General features: G+C 37.3%; 5 protein-coding genes across 8 annotated transcripts; 2 read left to right on the forward strand and 3 right to left on the reverse strand.

Moving 5' to 3' along the window:
* The first annotated feature begins 105 nt into the window (after positions 1 to 105).
* On the forward strand, positions 106 to 3847 carry LOC109170240 (TATA-binding protein-associated factor 2N-like). Of its 3 annotated transcripts, none has more exons than XM_019319261.1 (9): positions 106 to 215; positions 442 to 564; positions 1090 to 1170; positions 1256 to 1344; positions 1438 to 1512; positions 1710 to 1768; positions 1855 to 1926; positions 2222 to 3064; positions 3477 to 3847. In XM_019319261.1, the coding sequence occupies exons 2-9, from the start codon at positions 442 to 444 to the stop codon at positions 3548 to 3550; spliced, it is 1416 nt and encodes a 471-aa protein (XP_019174806.1). In that variant the 5' UTR covers positions 106 to 215; the 3' UTR covers positions 3551 to 3847. The 3 variants fall into 3 exon arrangements, with proteins under 3 accessions (XP_019174806.1, XP_019174808.1, XP_019174809.1); XM_019319263.1 differs by lacking the exon at positions 106 to 215 and adding an exon at positions 740 to 899 and having other exon boundaries at positions 475 to 564; XM_019319264.1 differs by lacking the exon at positions 106 to 215 and having other exon boundaries at positions 475 to 564; positions 1076 to 1170.
* A 712-nt stretch (positions 3848 to 4559) lies between these two features.
* LOC109170242 (FAD-dependent urate hydroxylase-like) lies at positions 4560 to 7154 on the forward strand. Of its 2 annotated transcripts, none has more exons than XM_019319268.1 (6): positions 4560 to 4692; positions 4825 to 4971; positions 5318 to 5386; positions 5532 to 5697; positions 6202 to 6433; positions 6551 to 7154. In XM_019319268.1, exons 1-6 carry the CDS (start codon positions 4613 to 4615, stop codon positions 7087 to 7089), a joined length of 1233 nt encoding a protein of 410 aa, XP_019174813.1. In that variant the 5' UTR covers positions 4560 to 4612; the 3' UTR covers positions 7090 to 7154. The 2 variants fall into 2 exon arrangements, with proteins under 2 accessions (XP_019174813.1, XP_019174812.1); XM_019319267.1 differs by having other exon boundaries at positions 4561 to 4692; positions 6542 to 7154.
* Positions 7155 to 10551: 3397 nt separating this feature from the next.
* On the reverse strand, positions 10552 to 12760 carry LOC109170551 (GDSL esterase/lipase EXL3-like). The gene is made up of 5 exons (XM_019319712.1): positions 12318 to 12760; positions 11794 to 11924; positions 11465 to 11698; positions 10910 to 11165; positions 10552 to 10809 (listed from the first exon to the last, which is right to left on the reverse strand). Exons 1-5 carry the CDS (start codon positions 12625 to 12627, stop codon positions 10619 to 10621), a joined length of 1122 nt encoding a protein of 373 aa, XP_019175257.1. The 5' UTR covers positions 12628 to 12760; the 3' UTR covers positions 10552 to 10618.
* Positions 12761 to 14811: 2051 nt separating this feature from the next.
* LOC109170550 (protein FREE1) lies at positions 14812 to 20222 on the reverse strand. Its single transcript, XM_019319711.1, has 10 exons — positions 19198 to 20222; positions 18673 to 18759; positions 18395 to 18526; positions 17925 to 18056; positions 17598 to 17663; positions 17323 to 17433; positions 17082 to 17171; positions 15763 to 15796; positions 15252 to 15322; positions 14812 to 15153 (listed from the first exon to the last, which is right to left on the reverse strand). Exons 1-10 carry the CDS (start codon positions 20104 to 20106, stop codon positions 15076 to 15078), a joined length of 1710 nt encoding a protein of 569 aa, XP_019175256.1. The 5' UTR covers positions 20107 to 20222; the 3' UTR covers positions 14812 to 15075.
* Positions 20223 to 23264: 3042 nt separating this feature from the next.
* LOC109169915 (E3 ubiquitin-protein ligase BOI-like) lies at positions 23265 to 24679 on the reverse strand. Its single transcript, XM_019318822.1, has 2 exons — positions 24213 to 24679; positions 23265 to 24017 (listed from the first exon to the last, which is right to left on the reverse strand). The coding sequence occupies exons 1-2, from the start codon at positions 24450 to 24452 to the stop codon at positions 23520 to 23522; spliced, it is 738 nt and encodes a 245-aa protein (XP_019174367.1). The 5' UTR covers positions 24453 to 24679; the 3' UTR covers positions 23265 to 23519.

The raw sequence follows: 24679 nt of genomic DNA on the forward strand, positions 1-24679 counted from the left end.
CTCACTACAAGGAAATTCATAATCTGCTTTAAACGAAAAAAAAAAAAAAAAAAAAAAAAAAAAAAAATCCTTGCCGGTTAAACCGGTTGAAGGTAGTTAAGGACTTCAGACAATCTTCTAAGCGGCAGTGAAGCGGGTCAGAGCGTGAACGCAGAAACGAAGGCGAGGAAGAGGAAGAGGGCTTCGGACTGTCGGTTCCTTATTGCAAGCCAAAGGTAACGTCAATCTCATCCCTCAGCACTTCAATTTTGGTTATCGACACAGTAATATCCCAGCGTAAGGAAAACCCTATCTCGAGTATGGTCGAAAATTTGATTTTAGTTTCAATAAATTGGTGAGGTTTGAAGTGTGTTCTTTCATTGGAGATTTGATTTTGTGAAGATTAGGGATTCTAATCTTTGAACTGAAAGGTTTTCAAGCTAACTCTGTGGTGGTGCATAGATGGATCGGTACCAAAGGGTGGAGAAGCCGAGGGTAGAGACAGCCATTGATGAGAATGAGATTCGGATTACCAGCCAGGGAAGGATGCGAAACTATATCAGTTATGCCATGAGTATACTTCAGGTATTACACTTGTTTTCTACTGACATTTATGTGGATTACTTGGTATTACTTTTATTTAGTTTTTGCTGGTATTTTCCCTTACATCTGTGCATTTTACTTTCACTAAGAAGGTTAATGCATGTTTGATTTTGAGTTTTTCAGTGATGTTGTTGAAAAGGTTGCTTGTTTATTTCAGTTTTCAATCACTGAGTAAACAGAATAGAAGAGGAAATTGGGAGGAAGTATATTGAGAGATGAAAATGGATTGTATTCTGTTTCCACATAACCATCTGGATTTACAGAATGGTACCTGTTACCACACGTCTTGGATATCTGGAACCATCACAAATTTCAAAGTAATAAAGTAAACTATGGATGGGAATGTATTTGTTTTCTTATAATTATTCTTTCAAATGAGCATTTATCAGTATAATGTGTACCTGTAAATTTGTGTAGAAACTCTACATTTACAAAATTTTGTCATCATTGCTTGGTAATGCTTGTTCTCCAGATCGATTTTATGCATGTACAGTGATTTATGTGTAGGAAAAAGAACCCGACAAGATTGTTTTCAAGGCAATGGGCAGAGCAATCAACAAAACTGTTACCATTGTGGAGCTTATTAAGGTTTTCGTTACCTTGATTTTCGTACATTCTTTTATAGTATTCTAACTTTGGTTTCTGATTATGTTGTTTCATTTTTCTGTTATAGAGAAGAGTTGTTGGTCTTCACCAGATTACTTCTATTACATCCACTGACATCACAGATACATGGGAGCCCTTAGAAGAAGGCCTCCTACCGTAAGAGCATCTGAAAATCAATTATACGCTATGCTGCATATCCAATACCTTCTTGAAATTTATGGTTTTCGGTTGTGTTGGTTATGTTTGCAGTTTGGAAACCACCAGACATGTTTCAATGATTACAATTACTCTCTCAAAGAATGAGCTGGATACAAAAGATGTTGGGTGAGTTTTATAAGTTTCAGGTGATCTAGAACTTGATATATCCTTCTGGTTGTTGTTGTTGTGCTTATTTTATTTTATTTTACTTTTAAAAAAAAACTTAAAATAATATTAAATAGCAATATTAAAGTAAAGAAGGTTTCAAGCAAGTGAATCTTGGAAATTGTTACATACACCCTTATTCTCTCTATTTTCTGCAGGTATCAGGTGCCCATACCTACAGACCAGGTTAAAGTGTATACAGAGATTGATTATGAAGGTAGTTGTCTCCTTTTTTCCCAATAAGGTGACTATTCTTAACACATTTAATTGTAATAACATTTACATCTTTTGTTCTATTTTTAGAGAGATCTCCTACTGGTCGTGGAAGAGGCCGACAAGGTGGTAGAGGAAGGGGAAGGCCTAGAGTTGTATCTGGTATGAATTCCGGTCGTTAGCTATTAATGGGACTTATTAGTAAAAATATATAAAGTATCAATTGAGTTATTGCATTACATTTTGTCTACTTAATTATTCGAATGAGAAGTGCATTACATTTTGTCTACTTAATTATTCGAATTATTTAATGAGTTATTGCTTTTGAAATAGCAGTTTCAAAGGCTAGAATAAGATCTAGTATGTAGTTTGAATTGTGTTGATCAGGACTATGAGCGGATCTTAATTTTATTTTTGTTACTTTGTTCTTTATGATACTTTTTGCATCTTTTGCAAGGAAATGGTTATTTGGATGTTGAGTATGATGATGGAGGATATGATAGAAATCGTAGCTACAGCAGAAGGGGTCGAGGAAGAGGTGGTAATTTCCGTGGACGTGGACGTGGACGTGGAAGAGGAGGTTACAATGGTCCTCAGTTTGACACACAGCAAGATGGTGGCTATGATTATGAGGAACCTGTAGATCAGGGTCGAGGTAGAAGTCGCAATTTCCGTGGACGTGGAAGAGGAGCTTACAATGACCCACAGTTTGATACACAGCAAGATGGTGGCTATGATTATGAGGAACCTGTAGCTCAGGGTCGAGGTAGAAGTCGCAATTTCCGTGGACGTGGAAGAGGAGGTTACAATGACCCACAGTTTGATACACAGCAAGATGGTGGCTATGATTATTGGGAACCTGCTCATGCTCGAGGTAGAGGTCGTAATTTCCGTGGACGTGGAAGAGGAGGTTACAATGACCCGCAGTTTGATATGCAGCAAGATGGTGGATATGATTATGACGAACCTGCTCAGGGCCGAGGTAGAGGTCACAATTTCCGTGGACGCGGAAGAGGAGGTTACAATGGCCCAAATCTTGATACAAGACAAGATGGTGGCTATGAGTATGAGGCTCAGGGTCAAGGTGGAGGTCATAATTTCCATGGACGTGGTAGAGGAGGTTACAATGGTCCACAGTTTGATACACAGCAAGATGGTGGCTACAATTATGAGGCAGCTGCTCAGGGTCGAGGTAGAGGTCGTAATTTCCGTGGACATGGAAGAGGAGGTTACAATGGTCCGCAATTTGATACACAGCGAGATGGTGGCTACAATTATGAGGCTCCTGCACAGGGTCAAGGTACTGCATATCCTACATAGATACTGCTTTTTCTCCTATAATGGTCTTTCGTGCAATGCATGCATTCAGAAGTTGCATACATGATTAACCTGAAGTCGCTCTGCCCAACGTTTTCAATAATTTTTGTCCCACTTATTGGTGGATATCTAATTGAGCCTTGCAATGAATGTGTAAAGCTATGACAATGTTACATTGAAAGTTTGATGCTTTATGTAATTCTTGTTCCTTTAGCTTGAGTGAACCTCTTTAGTGGCTGTAATTTTGCTTGACAAAAGGGCATATAATATTAAAATTAAAGAAGTTAGATAGCTAGGAGACCGATTTTCTTAATTCTTCTCTCATTACTATTATGGGATGGATGCATACAAGTATAAAACCTAGTATTCTTATTATGGATGGTTTGTTGGTGTAGGGCGTGCACGTGGGAGGGGAGACCGTGGTAGGGGTCGTGGTGGATTCAAATCTAATGGCCCCAGATATGCTTAGTTGGTCCAAGCCTTGAAGAAATTCTGCAACTATGTTATCTAAAGAGTGTCTGCTCCACTTCACTTCTATGTTTCACAGTAGTTGTGTGTTGCCAGTACATATTAACTATAGGATTGATGTGTAGACTAATGTTTATTGGAAGTTGGACGCCTGTTGTATTGTAGTGAGCCATTTTGGTTCATTTACAGCTTTTTCATTTGTTAGTTCAGTTGTTTGTTTACGGGTAATTTGGTCAGTGACTGGGTGAGCATTATATGATAGTGAGCATGATACTATGGTTGATCTTTTGTTGTTTAAGTTAATTCATTTTGTTACACGTTAGAGATTCGAATCTAATCTAGAATAATTCTGATCAGGTCATGAGTAAAATATATGAGCATGATAGTTCAGGGTTTCTTCGCGTGCCATATGATATATTGATAACCATTGAATTTTATATTTTTATATATGTTCTGTTAAGGTACTGTTATAGTAAGCATGAGACCATTTTTGATCTGTTGTTTAAAGTCAATTTGTTTTGTTACGGAGGATTCAATTATAATCATTACTAGTTTTAATTGAGTCATGCATAAACAAATCTAATCGAGAATAATAGTTTTGATTGGATCGTAAGTGAAAAAAAAAAATTGCTAATCGACAATAGTTTTTATGACTAGTTTTGATTGCATCATGAATAAAAAACTAAATTAATAATAAATCTGATTGGATCACAGGTAAAGAAAATGACAAATACCATATTATGAGTGGGATAACCATTTTACATGATTTACCTAATGTTACACGTCTTCCAAAATATTAAATAATTCTAAAATTAGAAGGTAGTCATTTCGATCTCGATCAATTTCCCCACCCACCATAGTCTAAAGTTGCCACTTATTGTAGTAGCGTGTGTCAACAATCTCAGCTGAAAGGACCACATATTCAGAAACTTTATGTACTACTTAGCTGTACATGCAGAAAAGTTTGGCAAATAATGCATTTCCTGATCCTATAAAATAAAATATCCTTAAAAAACCAAACTAAAGAAGAGATGAGAGCAGAAAAATATTAGCTAGGCCGGAAATGGAGATTCTGAATGAGAGCATTATTGTCATTGTCGGCGCAGGAATCGCTGGTCTCTCTACATCTTTGGCACTTCACAGGTAGGCCGGCCGGCTGGCCGGTATGAAGATGATTATATTTTCAATTCTTTCATTCCTTTTTGGACAGACCGAAACTTAACTTGAAGGACCAAATTAAAAACCTAGCTTGTTTTAATTTGATTGTGTATATAGGGTTGGGCTAAAGAGCTTAGTACTGGAATCATCGGGCTCCCTGAGAACCACCGGCTTTGGACTCGCCACTTGGACCAATGCATGGAGGGCACTCGATGCTCTCGGCGTCGGAAATGCTCTACGACAAAAGTCTCTCCAGTTCAGTCGGTAATTAATAACACTAATTTGAATCATATCGCTTCTTCTTAGCTATAGTTAGCTTAATGCATGGTTGCAGTAGACGTTAGTCCGGTCGTAAAGTAACGCTTAGCACCTTAGCGCTTAGGCGGCTAACTAAAACAAACAGTGCACGTGTGTTGGTGTATGTCATATTCTATATAAAATGAAAAAAAATTACAAGACTCAGCCAAATTGAACGAGTTAACTCAGCAAATTAGGCACCTAGAAGGTAATTCGCCTCGGCTTATGGGTGCCTAGGGTTTAGGTGGTCGATTTTTGCAACAATGCTTAATATAATTGGTTTTAACTTGGGTGACGTGGTGTAACGTTACAGGTTTGAAGTGTTTTCTGTGAAATCTGGCAAACTTTGTGCAGAACTATCGCTCAAGCCAAATGAAAAGCCGTAAGTTATAATTGGTTTTAACTTGGGTGTCGTCGTGGCGATTATATATATTATTGTTGTTGCAGACAATATTATATTCAATGATCTATATATATATGATGTCACAAATCCTTTAATTAATTTGGTTTCTACTATACGTTGACAGCGAAGATTACGACAGTCGTTGTTTGAGGAGAAGTTTGATGATAGAAGCCATAGCCAAGGAACTGCCACAAGGCACTATTAGGCTTTCTTCCAAGGTTGTCTCCATCCAAGAATCAGGACCCTACAAATTGCTGCACCTCTTGGATGGATGCATTATCAAATGCAAGGTATATATATATATATATATATATATATATATATATATTGATAGGGAAAATACCCAGGTCTATAGATCAGACTTCTTGTACTTAGGACCTGGTCGGGTTTGAACCACCTTGACACATGCACCTTTTTTTTCGATCGTAATTGACCTGAAAGCAATGCTTAGTGGGCCGACCCGTTGGATAATTGACTTGTTAGCTTGTTGAGCAGCTGCCTTAACTTTGTTGTGCTCGGTCCCGACCTCATGGTACGCCCGGGACCCTGAGCACAAGTGATTGGCATATAAAACATGATTCCAGTAAGCAATCTAATGAGTCAAACGCGTCCTGACATGTGTACGTTCCCCGCTGACCCGGCTACAGAGTGCATGAAAGATACCTGGCGATCATGTTGGGCTCCCGGCATGTGTCCCTTTGAATCTCCTATATATACCCAACGACTCTATATATTCTCATTTGATATGTGGATTGTGTATATGTTGTATGTAATGCCATGCATGTATGTTGAAGGTGGTGATAGGGGCGGACGGAATAAATTCTGTGGTGGCCAAATGGATGGGACTTGAGAAGCCGGTTGACGCGAAACGATCGGCGATTAGAGGCTACGTGGAGTTTCCCGAGGGGAGTGGTTTCGGGGCAAAGTTCCGGCTGCACCTCGGCGGTGGCGTTCGCCTCGGTATTCTCCCCTGTGATGACAAGAGCTTGTATTGGTTCTGCACTTTCACTCCGGCTGACGTTCACTGTAAGTAAGCCTAAGCCTAAGCCGCCGCCACTTTTTCCGTCCGTTTCTATTTTCAACTCACTAATATATATATAACTAAAACTTAATTATTGTTGTCCGTTAATTTAGATGCATTAGTGGATCAGGATCCGATGAAAATGAAGCAATTTGTGTTGGACAAGGCCGCCAAAAGGTTCAAAGAGGCAACCGACATTGTAGAGCGAACATCGCCGGAAAATATTTCCGGCGCGCGTCTGAGTTTCCGGTCACCGTGGAACGTTCTGTTCGGCGACATCGTGAAAGGCAACGTGTGCTTGGTCGGGGATGCGCTGCATGCAATGACACCGGATATCGGAGAAGGCGGTTGCTCAGCTCTGGAGGATAGCGTGGTTCTGGGTCGGTGCCTCGGGGAAGCTGTTTCAAAAGCGGCGGCAGCGGCGGCGGGAGGCGGAGGAGGAGAAGATTGTGTGGAAAAGGGTCTGCGGAAGTATGCAAAGGAGAGGAGATGGAGAGTGTTTGATCTGATTACAACTTCTTACGTGGTGGGATTGGTGCAAGAGAGGAATGGGGATGTGATTACAGTGTTGAGGGATTATTGGTTGGCTAAACGCACTATCCGGACCATGCTAAAAAGGGCACACTTTGATTGTGGAAAACTTATTACAAAACTAAATTAGCTAGATAGTGTACGTGTTTAATTAATTTGTGTGTATCATCCATCCATCTCACATGATCAACATTGGAAAAAAAAATACAAGATTACAATAGCATTTATGTAATTAATTGGATGGTATATTGAGAACGCTTATCCATTAGTGAATAAATGACAATAATGCATTTTGTTCCAAAATTTTAGCATTTAATCATCTTAGATCGAGAAATGATATTAGTATGCGCCCATACACACACACACATATATAAAAGGTTGAGATTGGTTCTTAATTTTTTCTCTTGAGATATGTTTTCATATATGAAATTTACGATAGTGACCAAAATTCAAAAGTACTCCGTAATAAATATCGTGGATTAAGGGTAAGAAAAACTATTTTGAAGGATAATTTAGTTAGTCAACAGACTCACCAACGAGTGAAGGATAATTTTGTTTTTATATAGGCTCTGTTTGTTAACATAGTTAACTTATAGCTAATTTTGACTATAGTTAACTTATAGTTAATTTTGACTTATTTAACTGTTTTGACTTAGTTAAACAATCTGAGTGTTTAATTAATAAGCTTTTTGTAACAATTTATTGTTCTAAAATGCTAAAATTCAAAAAGATGGTCAAAGCAGCTTTTTGAGAAAATCATTTTGTATATAATCAGCTATCAGCTAACAATTAATTTATCAAACACTTTTTTTATAATCAGCTAATGTTATTAACTAGTCAAACTCACTAACTCAATCAACTAACAACTAACAACTATTTACGTACCAAACACCCCCATAAGCATTAAGCATTACACTGGCGCACTTTAAGTACACAACAGACGCACATTAAACACACAAACAAAATACATTCAGAACACAAACTCACGCATCTTAAGCACAAAACTCACGCACCTTAAACACAAAATTCATGCACTTTAAGCACAAAAACACGCACCTTAAGTTTTAACAACAACTCACATTAAGTACACACTCACGCACATTAAGTACAAAACTCACGCACCTTAAGCACTAGACTCACGCACCTTAAGCACAAAACTCACGCACCTTAAGCACAGAACTCATGCACTTTAAAGTTTTATCAATTCACATTAAATACGCACTCACGCACATTAAGCACACAACTCACGCACCATAGGTACAGTACTCACGCACATTGAGCACTACACATTCACGCACATTAAGGACAAAATTTCACACATCTTAAGCACATAAGATTCATGCACAACCGCACTGAAACTTAAACCTATATATATATATATATATATATATATATATATATATATATATATATATATATATATATATGATAATTAACTTTAACAATAATAAATTAATAATTCGATCTATTTAGATTTTTATATATGTAGAGTATACAATAATGACAAATATCGAAATAGGCTGATCTCATTTCCGACATGTATACACCCACCACTATGTTATTATGAGATCAGTCAAAAATTAAAACTATATTATAATGCCATGATTTACCTAACTTTTATATCCATTACATTTTTTACTTTTAAAAAAGTATTTTTCTATCATAAATAATTAAAAATTGAATTGACGTGTGTATATCGTCATTAAATATTAGCTAATTGAAAAGATAAAGTAGCTAGATTTTTTCAAAAACGTAATCATTGGTCGGTTAAAGTAGCTAAATATTGTATTTTATTTGAAAGGGTCCATGCTAAAACCACGCACAATTGCACAACTTGGTTTGCCACTTCGATGTACATCCACAAAGATGGCCAAAAAGCATATCTCCTTCCATTTGGGTAAAATCTATAATTTATTTGAAGGTAGGCTTTGAGTAAAATTTATATATAAAAGTAAATTAGTTTAAATTATTTATAAGATTGTTGTTTGATCAATTTAATTAAATTTTATTTAAAAAATATTATTTTTTGTTTAAAGTTTGAATCTTGGCCTTTTTCTTAAATACTACTTACTAAATTATTGAGTTAATTAAGTTCGTGCGGGCAGGGTATCAGTTTCTCTTATAGAATATATAGAGTAAGTTATCATCAGGATCGAATTTTGAGCTATGCAACAACACAGGGTTCCAAATTTTAGAGGACCCAATATTTAATTTTATCTAATTAGTTAAGATATTAAAACAAAACAAAATTACAATTAATCTTAAAAGATTTGGGTAGAAATGTGTTTCTACTTTCTATAGTGTTTCATCTGGGAGGTTATAGGTTCAAAAATCCTGTCTAGTATTTCAGCTTACAAGAAAAATCGGGTTTCTTGTTAACTTTTATAATTGTGCTATGAAAACTCTCAGTTTCTTATATTTTTAGGCAGTCAAAAATATGAATATTTCGTGTTGTGAATATTACACTCATGCTAATGAGATGGATTCGTGATTATTGAAGATTCATTATTGAAGCAAACAAGGGTTCCATGTCATCTTATCCTCTCTTTTTCTGTCTATATATAACTCCACTTCCCTCTGGTCCCATGTCCAACCTAATTAATCCCTTTCTCCTCCATATCATCAGATGACATAATTCTCCCTTCCTATCAACTGCCACCACCGCCTGTATTAACTTTATTCCCAACAACTAACCCTAACTTTTGTGACGGAATACAACATCTTCAAACACATCATTAATTGGTCTCGCCAAAGTTTTCCATCTCTGATACGAGAACCAATGGTTGTCTGTCCTGTACTTGTCGCCACTCAATTCCATGCTCTGTCTGGGATCTTCTTTATGCTTCTCGTTGTCTGCATGTTTAATTTACTTTCAAGAGAAACGGAAAGCCGCCCGCGACAGCTTTCCGGTGATCGACGGCGGCACAAACGCCGTCTGATTGAGCAGAGAATCAGCTGGCGGTTCCAGAGGTAGAAGACACGTATAATTGTATAAAGGCATGAATCCATACAAAAGAAGTAGTACTCCCTTTGTCCCGAATTTGGTTGTTACATTTGTTTGCACGTTTTTAAAAAAATTGAAGTACAATTTCACAAGCTGCCTTGCAAAATTAAAGTACAAAAAGACTACCCAATAACAGCCTTTTATGTACTTATACACATAGAATTATAAAAAATAAAAATAAATAAAAAAGAAATTCATGTGACATGTCAAATCATCTTGCAAATGGGTACATTACATTAGCAGGGATATGTTAGCCTAAGACATGTAAAATAGGACGGAGACAGTAATAAGTACAAAAAGGTGATGACTCATTACGACATAATAAGGCAAGATAACCAACTTGAATTTGTAATTACTTTTTAATTAATGTCGTTGTAACCAACTGCCTCCATTCTGGATCCATCTTTGAAAGCAATACTAATTTACTACAATAAGAAAATTATTTATTTTTTAAAAGAACAATTACAATCTAAATAACATAATAAAATAAATAATTTGGTCCAATTGGACACTAATAGACTTCACTCAGCTCTTAAACGACAATTGTCTAATGTCCACAAAGAGTCTTCTATATTAGGTGCAACTCTCACACTATAAATAACAAGATTCAACCATATGTACTACTGAGTTGCCTGTGAGACCCGTGTCTGTAGACCTACAAAAGGAGGTTTATGTATTTTTGCAGGACCTGGTTTACAAGGATCCTGTAACCTTTCTCCGTGGGATGGTAGCTGTCCCAAAACAAATACTTGTCGTGATCTGGACATGTTTCCGAGAATTTATTACATAAAATCGAAACTTCTATCTTCCCTGTTCCACAGCACCCTCTATCAACTACCTCGAAACCTGCAAATTAACTTCAATTCGTTATATATACCGTACCGTAATGTTTCAACAATATAATAATATAATGTTTTGTTTTCTGGGTAAAGCGCAGCATATATACCATATTGCTTAGGGTTTTGGATGAGACGAAGAAGCGGTTCGTAGATGTCTATTAAAACCAGTTTAGAATTTGGTAATGTCTTTGACAGGGAATCAATCTGGGCTGACAGCTTAGAATTCACCAGCTTTGCTGCTTCATTGGCTTTCTCTGAACAACTTCTTCCTGGGCCTCCTCCCAATGTTCTCTGTGATGGCACACACCCTATCGGTGGCAGCCCGAAAACCCCAATCCTACGAGCTCCCACCTCGTATAATTCCTTAATTTAACCAAACACAAAAACTCTTTTAAAACACAGATTGAATTCCTACCCTCCTAAGTATGACAAATTATAGTCGATCAGATAAAAAATCGTGTTTAATTGGATTGAAAGTATAGAAAAAATTTACACAATGTTAATTGATATTTAAATTAATTGTTTCCAGATAATGATTTCTAATGAAAATCAATGAATATATATCAAGTTTGACTTATCATCATCTCAGCCAATCACATTAGCGCATGCAGATCGAATTGAATTATTAGAGATAAAATGACAGTTAACTAACTGTAACCTACTTGAATGAAGGTGGATGCACCCTCGACCACAAGATCAGTGTAGGAGTTAATGTCGTACTGCAATCGTCGGAGTCCGACGGTGAAGTAGGTGTTGGCGAGATCATCGCTGCCGGCGACCACAAAGAATATGGCGTTGTCTGTTATGAACTTTGTTTCGTTTTCTCCGTACGCAGTTTTCAGCTTTCCCAGATACTCCTTCAAATAGTTCAGTTGTTGCGATAGCGGTATAACTGACTGAATTTAATTCGTTTTAGTTAATATTGTCGATCGGGATTAATTATTAAAAAACATTAATGAAAACGTAAAATACGATGGATGTTAATTATTACTGTAATTGCCGCTGTTTCAGGGTCGTATCCACAGGCTCCGGATGCAAAGCTCACGCCCGTTTTCAGATCTTCGGGTTTCAAATTTGGGTCCAGATATGCCGGCACAAGCTCCTTGATTCCTAGTTCTTCCGCTGAATTGCGAAATGATTATAGGTTAACGTTGAGAGTGACAGTCAAACCCTAATATGCATATAAATACAACATGGACACATGGTGGGCAATTCAAATCAAATTGGTCAAATTGTTGATTTGTAACCACCAGAATTAAGGTTACAAGTTTAATTTCTAGTAGAAACAATTTAATAATTAGTCTTTAATTATGATTTGAGCCAATCAAAACAATTTAGACTGGTTTATCTCTTTGTGATCTTTTACTGATAAGACACAATTTTTACAATAGTGTCCTACTACTTGAAGGCATGCACCAAGTAAATCTGATCGTCACCTTATCCAGTAAAAAAAAGTCTAGTTTAAGTTGCATTTAATTAGCAGTAAAGAAAACACTAACTGAAGAAAGGCATTACCTATTAGATCAGGAGGGGTCTTGCCGTTGCAAAAGCGGCCGGTGGGCATTCGGCCGGCGGCGGTGAAGTCCTGCCCATACGGCGGGAAGTCGCACTTAACCACCGTGGCGATATAGTTGTTCATGCCTTGATCGATGATGGAATCCCCGAGTCCTATAATCGCCGGTACAACCGCGCCGTCAGGTAGCTTCATCTTTGCTTCGCCGGCGGAGGCAAACAACAACAGAAGAACAGCAACAACGAAACAAACCGTAGTCCTACGTTGTAAACATATACGAGGAGGAAGACACAACATTATTGCATGCACCATTCGATATAATCAAACAAAATGTCTGGACGTCTAGCGGTTTTGGAATCAAGTTGATTGAGTATTCATGTTTAGCAAAGGGAGTTTAGTGGTATATATAGGCAGATTTTTAATGTCAATCTCAATCTATTAATAAGTTTCGATCAAACAAAATGTCTGCTGGAAGTCTAGCAGTTTTGGACTAACATTTATATATTTACATATTTTAGCAAGGCCGAAACTTTTTTCATTAATATTTTTTCACTTTGCTTAAAGAGTTAATGGAACATTTAAATTTAAATTTGTAACCTCCACCATTAATGAGATTTTAAGTGCTTCTGACTAATGTTGCTATCCACAGTGGTTGTGATATATATATATGCATGCAATGTCCAGATGAGACAACTACATGATAGATAGGAATGTAACAGTAATCTCTAATATAGAATTGTTGACAGGAACTTAACACTAATCTTCAATATAATATCGAATTTTTAACATTATAACAATAATTTACTCTTATTTAATCCACTGCCCATTTTAATTATTCAATTTGATTTTTTTTAAAAAGGTCATATTTAATCTATGGTTTGAATGGTGACATGTAGATTGCGCTTTATAATAAAGGAAGTTCATGAAATCCATGAGTGAGAGAGAGAGAGAGGTTTCACTCTCTTTTCTACCAAAATTCATCTGAAATTTTTACTTTCCAATCCATTATCCATTTAATTAATTACCATTTTATGCATTGTTGTTTATAATAAAGTACATATTGAACGAGCAAATAATGGCAAGACACATGTTTGATGGGAGTTGATAGATAGAAGCTAGGTTCATTAATTTCAGAGAAAACCTCTTGACAAAACAATGGCCAGCTAACCAATAGTTAATGACTCCGGCCAATAATTTAGACACCACCACGTATATCTTCTCTAGTCTTCATCATTTTGCATATGCATGATATGCATGTCACATTCAAGTAATATTGATATTAAAATAAATAAGTTAAACATGATTCTTATACCTAAAAGCTACAAGTTCGGTGCTTGTTAACATTCTCTTAGTCAAACTTAAAAGTTTATCATATGCTTGTTAGTTTAAGTGGTTGAGCTTGGGTTAAGACATGCGGTCAAAGGGTCCTGAGCTATATTCTAGTAGGTGAAAGAGCCAAAAGAAGGTCCCCTCTCTAGCATTAAATGCGATATTTATAGCGAGGAAAAGGAGACACATGTCGGGCTCTCGGCATGTCTGACACGTGTCGCACATGTAATCGGCTAGCTCGGGAATAGAGCCCGTTAGCCACGTGTGTCGATATTCTTGACCACCCAATGAAGGATGTGGTCAGGTTAAAGTTAGAAGCCTAGGTCCAAATCCACAAGTAACTTGGCTCAGGATTACCGTTCTGACCTAAACAGGTCGAGGTTGATTCCAAGATAACGAAGCACTACTGCAATTATGATTTAGCTCGATCGTCGCATTTAGGTCGAAAATATCAAGTTAATGATCAGTCAAGGTCGGGAATGATTCTTCTCGATGACTTGACCGGTTACCGAGTTGGTACACGGTACATAGTGGGAGGTATACTCAAGGAATATTCTCTATCAGCTACAATTTATTTCTTTTATGTGATTGCAAAATTTTCCTAATTTTCCTAGCACTATCAAGCAATAATCACATCTGTTACCGTTCGAATTGAATGATCATAAGATCAAACCCCGATGATGGGGACATTAATTCTTTGAACTGAAAATAATTAAAAAGGTATAGAACATATATAACCTTTTTTTAAATGTACATTTTTTTTAGTACTACTGACTGTTTAAAAAAAAATTCTCAAACTTTATTTTTAGAAATCACGTTTCCCAATTTCTTATTTCTAAAATGTTATATTACACCAAAACATATCAAGAAGATGCGTAAATGAGGCAATGAAAGAAAGGACAGGTTCAATTTTTTGAATTTTTTTCTTGATTTGACACCACATTTATCACTAATGCCATCATCATCCGTACGGTTGTTTGTTCAACCATCTTTCCCTTGTCATTATATACTGAAATTAATTGCTACCTATATCAAGTTCAATGAGTATTCATTTCAAACTTGATGTATATTTCATTTATTAGGAGTGAGCAATTTTCAGTCCACTTAATATGAAGATAAGTAACCTGTAATAGCTAGGTAGACCCACATATGGTCACCTAACATATATCAATGCATACATATATTTTACATTTATACCAATCAGCCAATCACCAACCAGAAATTTGTAACAATTAGAAAGAAAACCCATAAAAGTAAATGGAAGATTGAAAACCAGAAGATCAAAGTATGAATGTTGAGTATGATAAACCAACTCATGGGAACTGTGAAACAGCAAATACAACAGAACTAGGATAGGAACAGAAATCAACACCGATACAGAGAACACAATCACACAAGCTAGTTTGAACAACGACGCTGAAGAGTATGAAATCAGTGAGCACTGACGATGAATGGATGTTGGCAAACCCCGCATTCTATTGTCTCTGAACCGGAGCTTGGGACTTGAACCTGATACACGGTGGAAAAACACAACTCATTTATATGAACACGAATGTTTTCCAGCATTTAAAACTACTTTTCAACAGGCAATAGACAAGATCATGAACCTGCAAATGAACTGTACAAGTAGGGCAGGCCACCTCTTTCATCCGCCTTCCAAAACCATCTGACCTGGAGCCTGAGAAAGAAATTAAGTACAACTGCAGGTTTAGAGCTCTCCCTTTCTTCTCTAGTCTATATGATAAGCAGGTCATAAACAAGCTTACTGAAATTCTAGTCAACTAACCTAGCACATTTCTAAGTCATAAAAGAACAGTACTTGGCAATGCATTATTCATTCAAATAAAAACTAGTGGAAGAAATCAACTCTAAACATGATTTTAAAAGCGATTCAAATCCATATAGTAATCCAGATAGAGCGCAGGAATTTCTAGTAGCAAAAGCACAAATTGTGACACACAAAATCAGTATCCTTGACTCTCTGAGTGTGGATTGCAGCCTGGGGGGAGGCAGCGGCACCAGGGGGCTGATCCACCTCACCCACCCCCTAAAGAACCTCACAATTTTCATCAAGAGGCTAGATACACAATTATAATTTATTTCAGCACTGACACTTACCAGATGATGCCTTGCTGTTTCTCTCCATCTCCTCCTAAGGAAAAAGGAACAACCATAGTCATTAGATTAAGTCAATAGCAGAAGATTCAGTAGATAACAGAAGAAGAAATATGAGATAGCACTTTAACTTAGTTATCACAACCTTTCACCTTACTATCTATGTGTAAATATCTTTTGCTTAAGAAAATGGAAATTGGGCTTAAGGACTCTCTATAGCATTGAGCATTACCTCATGTGTAACAAGGTTTCAGAATATAATATACACCAAACATAACAAGTTTGAGACTACATTAAACAACTAGAGGTGTCAAAACGGGCTGGCCCGCCACGGGCTGTGGGAAAACAGGCCAAACCCGGCCCGGCCCGTTTCCCATACGGGTTGGGGATCATGACCCAACCCGTACACAACGGGCTGGCGGGCTAAACGGGCCAGCCCGCCAGCCCCTTTTTCATTTTATATATATTGTTTTATTAATGTTATAAAAATTTTGTATAAGACAAGAGTTGAACCTTAGACCTCTCATATAATAATTAAGCTTTATTCCAATTAAACAACATGTACTTTTGAAGAAAATTGGGTGTATAACCATAAATAAGTATATATATGAACAGTACACGGACATAAGTTATAATCAAATTGTGTGTATAACCATAATATATATATATATATATATATATATATATATATATATATAGTACACATAAGTCACATACACACACACATGTAAACTCTAATTAACTTATAAAGTTTATAAAATATATACAATAAATAAATTTTATGTTAACTATATAATTATATTAATATTTACATAAAGTTATAATTAATCATATAAATAAGCTTGTAAACATAATATGATTAATTTAACTATATATATATAATTGAATTTATAATTATTTATCCGTTATGTTATATATAACTTATATCATGCTTGTTTATTAAATGTCAACCAATAAATCAATTACATGATCATGATTCATGAATTATACAAATATATAATTATGGAACATAACGTATGTAATTATGAAAACATATAATGTTTGAAAATAATTTATATACATATATATAATCATACAACATATGAACAGTAAGTGGTATTAGGCTAATTGGTTGTAAGTAAATGATAAAAGAATATTAAATTAAGAGGTCATGGGTTCAAGTCTTTCTACAAACAGCTAGGCTAAACAGGCCAACCCGTGAAACAGTCGGGTTACACGGGCTGGGCCGAAAAGTGCATGGCCCAACCCACCTAAAAAGTGGGTTACCTTTTGACAGCTCCATAAACAACTAAGAAGTTAAAAAATTCATAGTTGTAAGTCACCTGAAGCTTCTTAGCTAGGTCTTCATGACTCTGCAGCACAGGTCTACTTGCAGCTTCCTTAGCATTGCTTAACCTGCGAGACACCTCATTCTGAAAGAAATAGAATATTGTAATATGTCATTTCCACAAATTTCAGGTAGTAACTTTGATGTGTGTATTTTATTGGACAGGCAGGAAGGAGTAGCAGAAAATTATGTGACCAAAACGTAACCACTAAATATACACAATTACACTAACACACCTTGCATCGCTCGCAAACTCGGACAACTGGTGCATTTTCATCAGCTGTCAATGCAACTCTTCCTTGAGTGCACTTGTCACAGAAAATATCTCCACAATTACGGCAGTGATGCTGAAAGTATAAGCCAAAGAACATTCATATTTAATTCTAGAGACACTCCCCAGCCTCTATGGGGTCTTGGAAGGAGATGGTGTTGGTAAAGGGTGGAATTTAGAAGGCTAATGAAGGGGACATATTTAGGGAAGTTAATCATGAAACATAAGGATGATACATACCTTTCGATTGAAAGCACTAAAGTCTGCCCCACAACCTGTGCACTTGGTTACTGCTTCATCAGGAACCTGTAAATGTCGGTTGAAAAAGTGAACAAGAGGCATCCACAATAGAATAACATGCTTTGATTAAAAACTTGAAGAGAACTGAAGGGGGAGAAAATTGAAGGAAACACAAATTAGTTTGTCTCTCACTAGATATTTGTTATCATAGTTTGCACAAAATGGTTGGAAATGGACTAGAATGTTCACTACACTTCTGCTATTCTAGTCTACATATCACGTTAATAATGAGGCATATGTAAAAGAAACAATAGATGATCTAGTTACCCAATGATCTTTCTCCTCATTGACAGGCTTCATTGCAGTAAGCCAATCGGCAAAAGCTTTTTTCTTTTCAGCTGGCTGTTCAGCCATCTTATGAGATTCAGCTGGCCTACTTCTTCCACCCATCTCCTTAAACTGCATTACCAAAAAATATAAAAGAAAATAATAATAATAATAATAATAATAATAAATGAGAACAAGAATTCAGGATAAGAAGGTTCACATATGCAGTTGTGCAGCACAAAAGAAATGCAAGTACTCAGCATAAGCTCTATATAAGATGTCATGCATTGCACCCAAAACATCTTGAACTTTGCAATATTTGAGTGGACCAATTCATAATTTTATATTTGCTACAAACAAGTACCACGATCCAGTTTACAGAAAATAAACGAGAAGCATCAAGGACAAGGAGTAACATATGTAAGTCCATAATAAATAAATAATAAAATTTCTGTACAACTTCTTTGTACCTGTATAGTAGCAGCTGTAACAGTGTCTAAGAGGGTGTTGGTGGTATAACTACTTGACTTCAGCCTGATACGCCTTGGTTCTATGTCTACGGTGCTTTTTGACCAAAAGGCGAAGGTAGATGAATCAAATACCTAGACATGATATAAGGCACTTCAGTGACTTATCAGAGTAAAATTGGAGCCAGCAAAGTACCAACTACCATGTCGTTAATGAGGTAATAACACAACCCTCCTTTTTATTTCTCAATAGAATAAAAAAAATGGGATGTTGAACTTACTTCACATCTTGTAATTGTATCAAGAGGGTATATTCTCAATGTCCGACTGGTGCTTGGGTCTAGCATCCGAATTCCATCCAATCCAATCTGTATGATGTCACACATTACAATCCCAAGTTAAAATGCTTCTTGCCAAAACAAGGCACAACATGAAAGGTGGAGTGTGTGCGTTTACATTGCCCTTATACAAATGGATAAAGCATTGCCAATTAGTGTGTTATTCAATTCAAGTTCCATGCTCATCCATCTAACATAATCGGATTACACTAAAGCATGAAGCTTGTGTCATTTCTTTTTACTAAAAACATGCCCAACATCTTTAACCACTACAACTAGTTCTTACAAGTTACACCTCACAACTATCTTACATGAAAAATAAAGCAATTGAAGTGCAACCAAAACAATAATAAAGCACTCTGTACATGCCATGAGCTTAGACAATGCTTATTCAACTACAGGCAAGGTAAACACAATTGAAGTGCAATTACTGAAAACTGAAATGCAAGTGTTTGTGAAGAAATGAACCTGGCAAAGAACATCTTGGGTGCTCTGGCCACCACTTTCTGCCAGTAGCTTAACTCTGAACTTTTGTACTCCGTTTTTCACATCCTGATGGGCCTCGGCTTTCGGGACTGCTCGGACAGTCTTCGTACTCAAGCTTGATGACCTGTCCTTCTCTGAAGAATATCCAATTGGCCTACCAAAATCGTCGAAACCAGACCAAGTTGACGACTTTGGAGCCGTGCCTCGAGCACCGTATGGCTCAACCTTACTCCCCTGATAAGCATACACTCCATCACCATAACCTTCATTCCCATAGTCTCTCTCAGGTCGTTTCCCATGATAATCTTGTCCGAAGTCACCTCTACCGGACCCGTAACTCCCATACCGACCTGCAGTTTCATCGAAATACCCTCTAGATTGATCGAATTTCATATTATTATCATAGGGATTCTCGTGTTCAGAGCTTGGTTGATTGTATTGAGACGGGTAGATAGAAGAATAGGAACTATTAGGCGTTGGGCTATGATTGGAGGAAGGGGCGTAACTCGGGGGCTGATCGAAGGGCGGATAAAAGGACTGTGCTTGCGTAGGAGGTTGGTAGGCTCCATGAGCTTCGAATCTCGGAAATGGAGTGGAAGATTGAGGTTGTTGAAGCGGCGGCGCCGGCGGATTGTAGGACTGGAAGTTAGGCGCAGGCGTAGTTGGGACAGGATCTGAATGTTGAGGATAAACAGGGTAAGAAGAGGGATATGCAGAGTAATCGGAATTGGGAGTGAAGCCGCCGGCAGTGTAGGGCGGAGCGGAGGCATAGGACGGCTGCGGTGGTGGCGGAGGATGATGATCGAGTAAATTGGGAGTGGAGTTAGGGATAGGATTGGGATTTTGGGGGTACTGAGTGTAGGAGACGGAGCTGTAATCGCCTTGATGCATCGTAGCGTGGAGACGAAACGAAGCGCCGGAGCACAGAGCGGAATTCTCCGTTGAGTCGCCGATGATGAGACAGCTGAATTCTTCAGCAAAATTGGAAATGATTGGAGAGAGAGAGAGTGTGGTGGATGTCTGAATGAGGGTATTTTAGACATTCAACGCTACTAGATTCAAGGCCCACTTAAACCAACTTGTCCAACAATCCAAGGCCCAATTTATTCATTATGACTCGTTAACAGATCTTTCTAAACCAGATATCGGCCCAAACAATTTTCAGATTGCAAGTCTACTAAGTTTAACCCATACGGCCATTTTTTTTTTTTTTTTGTGATGTGAAAACCTACCGTCACTACTCATTAACTAAATTTCAAGTAGAGAAAAGTTGTATTAGAAAGATTATGTACACAAGCTCTATCAAGATAATATTAGTAAGAATCAAATCCGTAACCTTCCACTATAATAATCATGTTCTATCCATTCAGCTATCCATTTAGAGATAAATTGCATTTATTATTCCTTAATTATAGTGGAATAGTCAAGCCAATCATCTTAAAATGAGAGTATATATACCCAAGAAGTGTTTTTTTTTTTTTTATCACAAAGGAAAGACCTCAAAGTTAAGTAGACACTTATCTATCTCATGATGCACTCAAATAATTGTCTAGCAAAAATGCAAAATCCCCCGAAGAGCCCTGGGTGGAGTGCATTAACACTTTAATCCACGGTCCTCTATAATAGTCATCTAAGCAAGATGATTAATTGTCTTATTCTACTCACATACACACTTAGCCAATACCTCTCGAAAAAGTGTTTTTTGTTTTTCTAATCAGAGAGGGAGATACCCCAAAGGTAGATACACACTTATCTATTTCATGACAAAAACCCCTCCAAAGAACCTTAGGCGTAGTGTCTCAACACTTTAAATCTTTAACCTACACTCATACGTAATAGTCATCCTAACAAGATGATTTGTTGTCATATTCTACTCACACACCACAAGTACCTCTCAAAACGTGTTTTTGTTTTTTTTGTTTTTAATCACAATGGGAGATACCTCAAAGATAGGTAGACACTTATCTATTTCATGACACGCCTAGATAATTATCTGACAAAAACCCTCTGAAAAACCTTAGACGTAGTGTCTTAACACTTTAACCCACACTCATGCGTAATAGTCATCCTAACAAGATGATTTGTTGTCCCATTCTACTCACACACACCACAAGTACCTCACAAAAAGTGTTTGTTTGTTATAATCTCTTTATCACTTTGGCAGCAACGAAAGTTACTTTGGCATTGACAAAAGCATGAGTTAGTACAAAGCATCAATATAAATCTTGGCATACCAAGAAGTACTGCAATGGTACGCTGCAAAACAACCAGTCAAGATGCAATAAAATAGATATCTCCATCTCCCCCACAGACCCTCTGTGAAGCTTTCTGGTTTAACAAGTGTGTAATAAACGTTTTCCTTTTGATGGGAACGGCCACTTTGGCAGCATTGTTGTGTTGACCAAGGAAAAAAGTGTGAAAAAAAGTCTGTCTTTCTTCAGTGAGATGATAATTATCCCGGTACTATACGTATAGTACTGCAGCTTCATATGGTGCAGCAGCTTGCCCTTTAACCCTGGCCTGCTTTCTTTTCACATATTTTCCTATTTCCTGTCAGTTTCCAGTAAAGATAAAGTTGCCATTTCAATCTCAATGCAACTCCTGCTTCTGCCCCTACATAAATAATACCCAGTATCAAATCAGTTCATCTTTTACACTGCAGGTCTTAAGAAAACGATTCAACAAATAAAAACATGAGCTTTACACTACCAGCCTAGAACCCATTGTCAACTATGGACCAACCTGATATTTGGGTTAGGCTAGGCTTGTTTTTAAATTGTAGGATTTAGAAGGAAATTTGGAAATTTGGAAATTTTAGTTTGCCTAGTCCCATTTTGAGATTGTATTATCACACCAATGGGTGGATCAAGAAACTTCAATTTGTCCTATTTTGACATGCGAAAGTCTATTTTTATTATGTGACGAAAAGAGTACAGTGACTTGTTAAAGCCCTTATTATGTGACTAAATGAGCTAGTTTAGCTCTATTTTTGCGTGACTTGTGAAAATTCTTATTATGTAACAGAATGAACTAGTTCAACCAACGGACTAATGGGTAGGTCAGGAAATTTTAGTTTGATCTGCATGACTTGTGAAAGTCCTTATAATGTTGATGGGGAAATACACTATCAACATTGAAAAATATCCTCAATAATTACATATGAGACCGTACTTGATCGAACCCGAGCTGATCCGATCCATATACATGAGCTTCCTAACCACAATGTGGTCAAGAAATGTTTCCCTTGAATTGTACACCTTAGCTCAAGCATACTTACCTTGTTGCCCAACCCAATCGCATGAGACTAGGAAGGTTGCTTCTTCAATAATTAGATCAAACAGAAATAGTCTTTAATTCTACCTTACAATTGTCCGCCAAAAAAATTTATTGTCATGTCACTAGCATGTAGACTATTTGCTCCTCGGTTGACACATTATACGATGAGAACAATCGTTGAATCCCAATGCCACACGCCGCTAACATGCCGTCGTTGAATCCCGATCTCACACGTGGCTAACATGCCGGGTGTCCAACATGTGTTCTTTCTTTTTTCCCTATGTAAGGAGGCATTAAATGCACCTTGGAGAGGACTTTTGGATCGATTTGCATATGAAGAATGGACCTTCGCTTTTTCCTTAATGTAAGGAGAGCATTAGATGCACCTTGGAGATGACTTTTAGATCGATTTGCATATAAAGAATGAATTGAATCTAACCGACCATAAATAGTCAAATTTTATAAGACATTGCATAATACTTATGATACGTGAGATAAATTACATCATATGTGACTAAGTGAATTAGGCCATTGAAAGATCAAGAAAATTTATTTCTTTTGACTTGGAGATAGAGATGATGAGGCTCTCGGGAATGAAATAAATATGTTTTAAAGAAATTTATCCACAATCCAAATCAAGGATGACCTACCCTGGTGTTGATGCTTTGCTTTTATTGAAGCTAGATAGGCATTAATAAAGCAAGAACACAGAGAAAAGATTCTTGCAGTGCTAGTCTGCTACAAGTATTAAACTAGAGTGCTAAATACATACATTGCACTTCACAATTCACATCCATTTTCAGCTGATTTGATTAAGGTGGTGAATGTTACAGGTGCTCAAAAATGTCTGACAACACAGACCCAAAACACAGAATCATCAGCCCCCTCAAATTAAAAAAAGAAATGTCCACTTCCCAAGAAAACTTGTTTTCCCATATCACTGTCATCATCATTATCTTTCTTGATCTTCAATACTACTAGCCTACTATGCCACTAGGACTACTGCTAAAAAAGCAATGGATTTTAGGCTAGCCTAAGATGACCTCTATGCTGTCTTCCTTCAGAGCAGCACAGACAGGACAAAGCTCAAGAAAAGCATCACAGGACTTGCAACAACATAGGTGTCTACAAGGAAGAAACACAACACTCATCAGGCTTCTTGATTGACACATCTTACAACCCAAACATTTCCCCTCTCCTCCTGCTGATGTGGAGCCACAGAATGACTCTGCATCTTGGGCACTACTGTTACTGAACAAAGCAGCATCTCTTTCCCTGACTTGGCTCAGCCTGTTGCTTAGTTCTGAGACAATGGCTTCATTCTCCATGGCTTTTTTCTCCCATAGCTTTGCTTCCAGCTCTGCCCCTATCAACATATCTTGAAGCTCCCTGGTTTTGTTCCTGGCAATTGCCAAATCTGCATCTCTTTGCCTCAGTAACCCACTCATTCTTGATTCATAACCCTGCAGCAGAATGCTTTGCTGTCTGCTTTGCTCTTCCATCACCATTTTCCTCAATTTCTGATTCTGTTCCACATCCCCAAAACAGAAAGAAAGAAAAAAATAAAGCCTTTGAGGCATAAATGATAAAACATGCAAGTATAGGATCCATGCAATTATGCAAATGTATATGAACACACACATAGGGATTATATATGCAGGATAATGGAAAACCAAGCAGAACCCAGAAACAAGTCCTTTAAATTCATTGAAAAAATTTACCTCTAATTGAAGAAACCTATCCATTTCCAGCCTCTGTTTCTCAAGCTCAGAAGTGAAAGAATGAGAAGATCTCTTGAGAGTGTGAGGGGGCTCGGGTATGTGTTGCAGAAGACCTTGGGAAGAAAACCCATCACCGATCCCCAGAGCAGAGCCCAAAGCCCAATCCTGGGAGCCACAGAAAGGCACGGCAGAAGAAGCCATGAGAGGATCTTGAGAACACAACCAAGTTTGAACAGCCATGTATAGAGAAAGAAATCACAACTAACCCCGGACCCTATTTTTGGCTCTGTGAAGATGATGATGATGATTCAGAGAGGTGGAAAAGAGAAGATAAATAGAAACAAGAAACGGGTACGTTAAAAGCAAGGAGGCTCATGCTCTTGTTGTTGCATATTGTATTGTTGTGTGTGTATATATGATATGATGAGAAAGAAAGAAGGGAGAAAGCGTGGGTGGGTGGTGGGGTG

This window comes from Ipomoea nil, unplaced genomic scaffold (assembly GCF_001879475.1).
Source record: "Ipomoea nil cultivar Tokyo-kokei standard unplaced genomic scaffold, Asagao_1.1 scaffold3321, whole genome shotgun sequence".
Lineage (NCBI taxonomy): Eukaryota > Viridiplantae > Streptophyta > Magnoliopsida > Solanales > Convolvulaceae > Ipomoea > Ipomoea nil.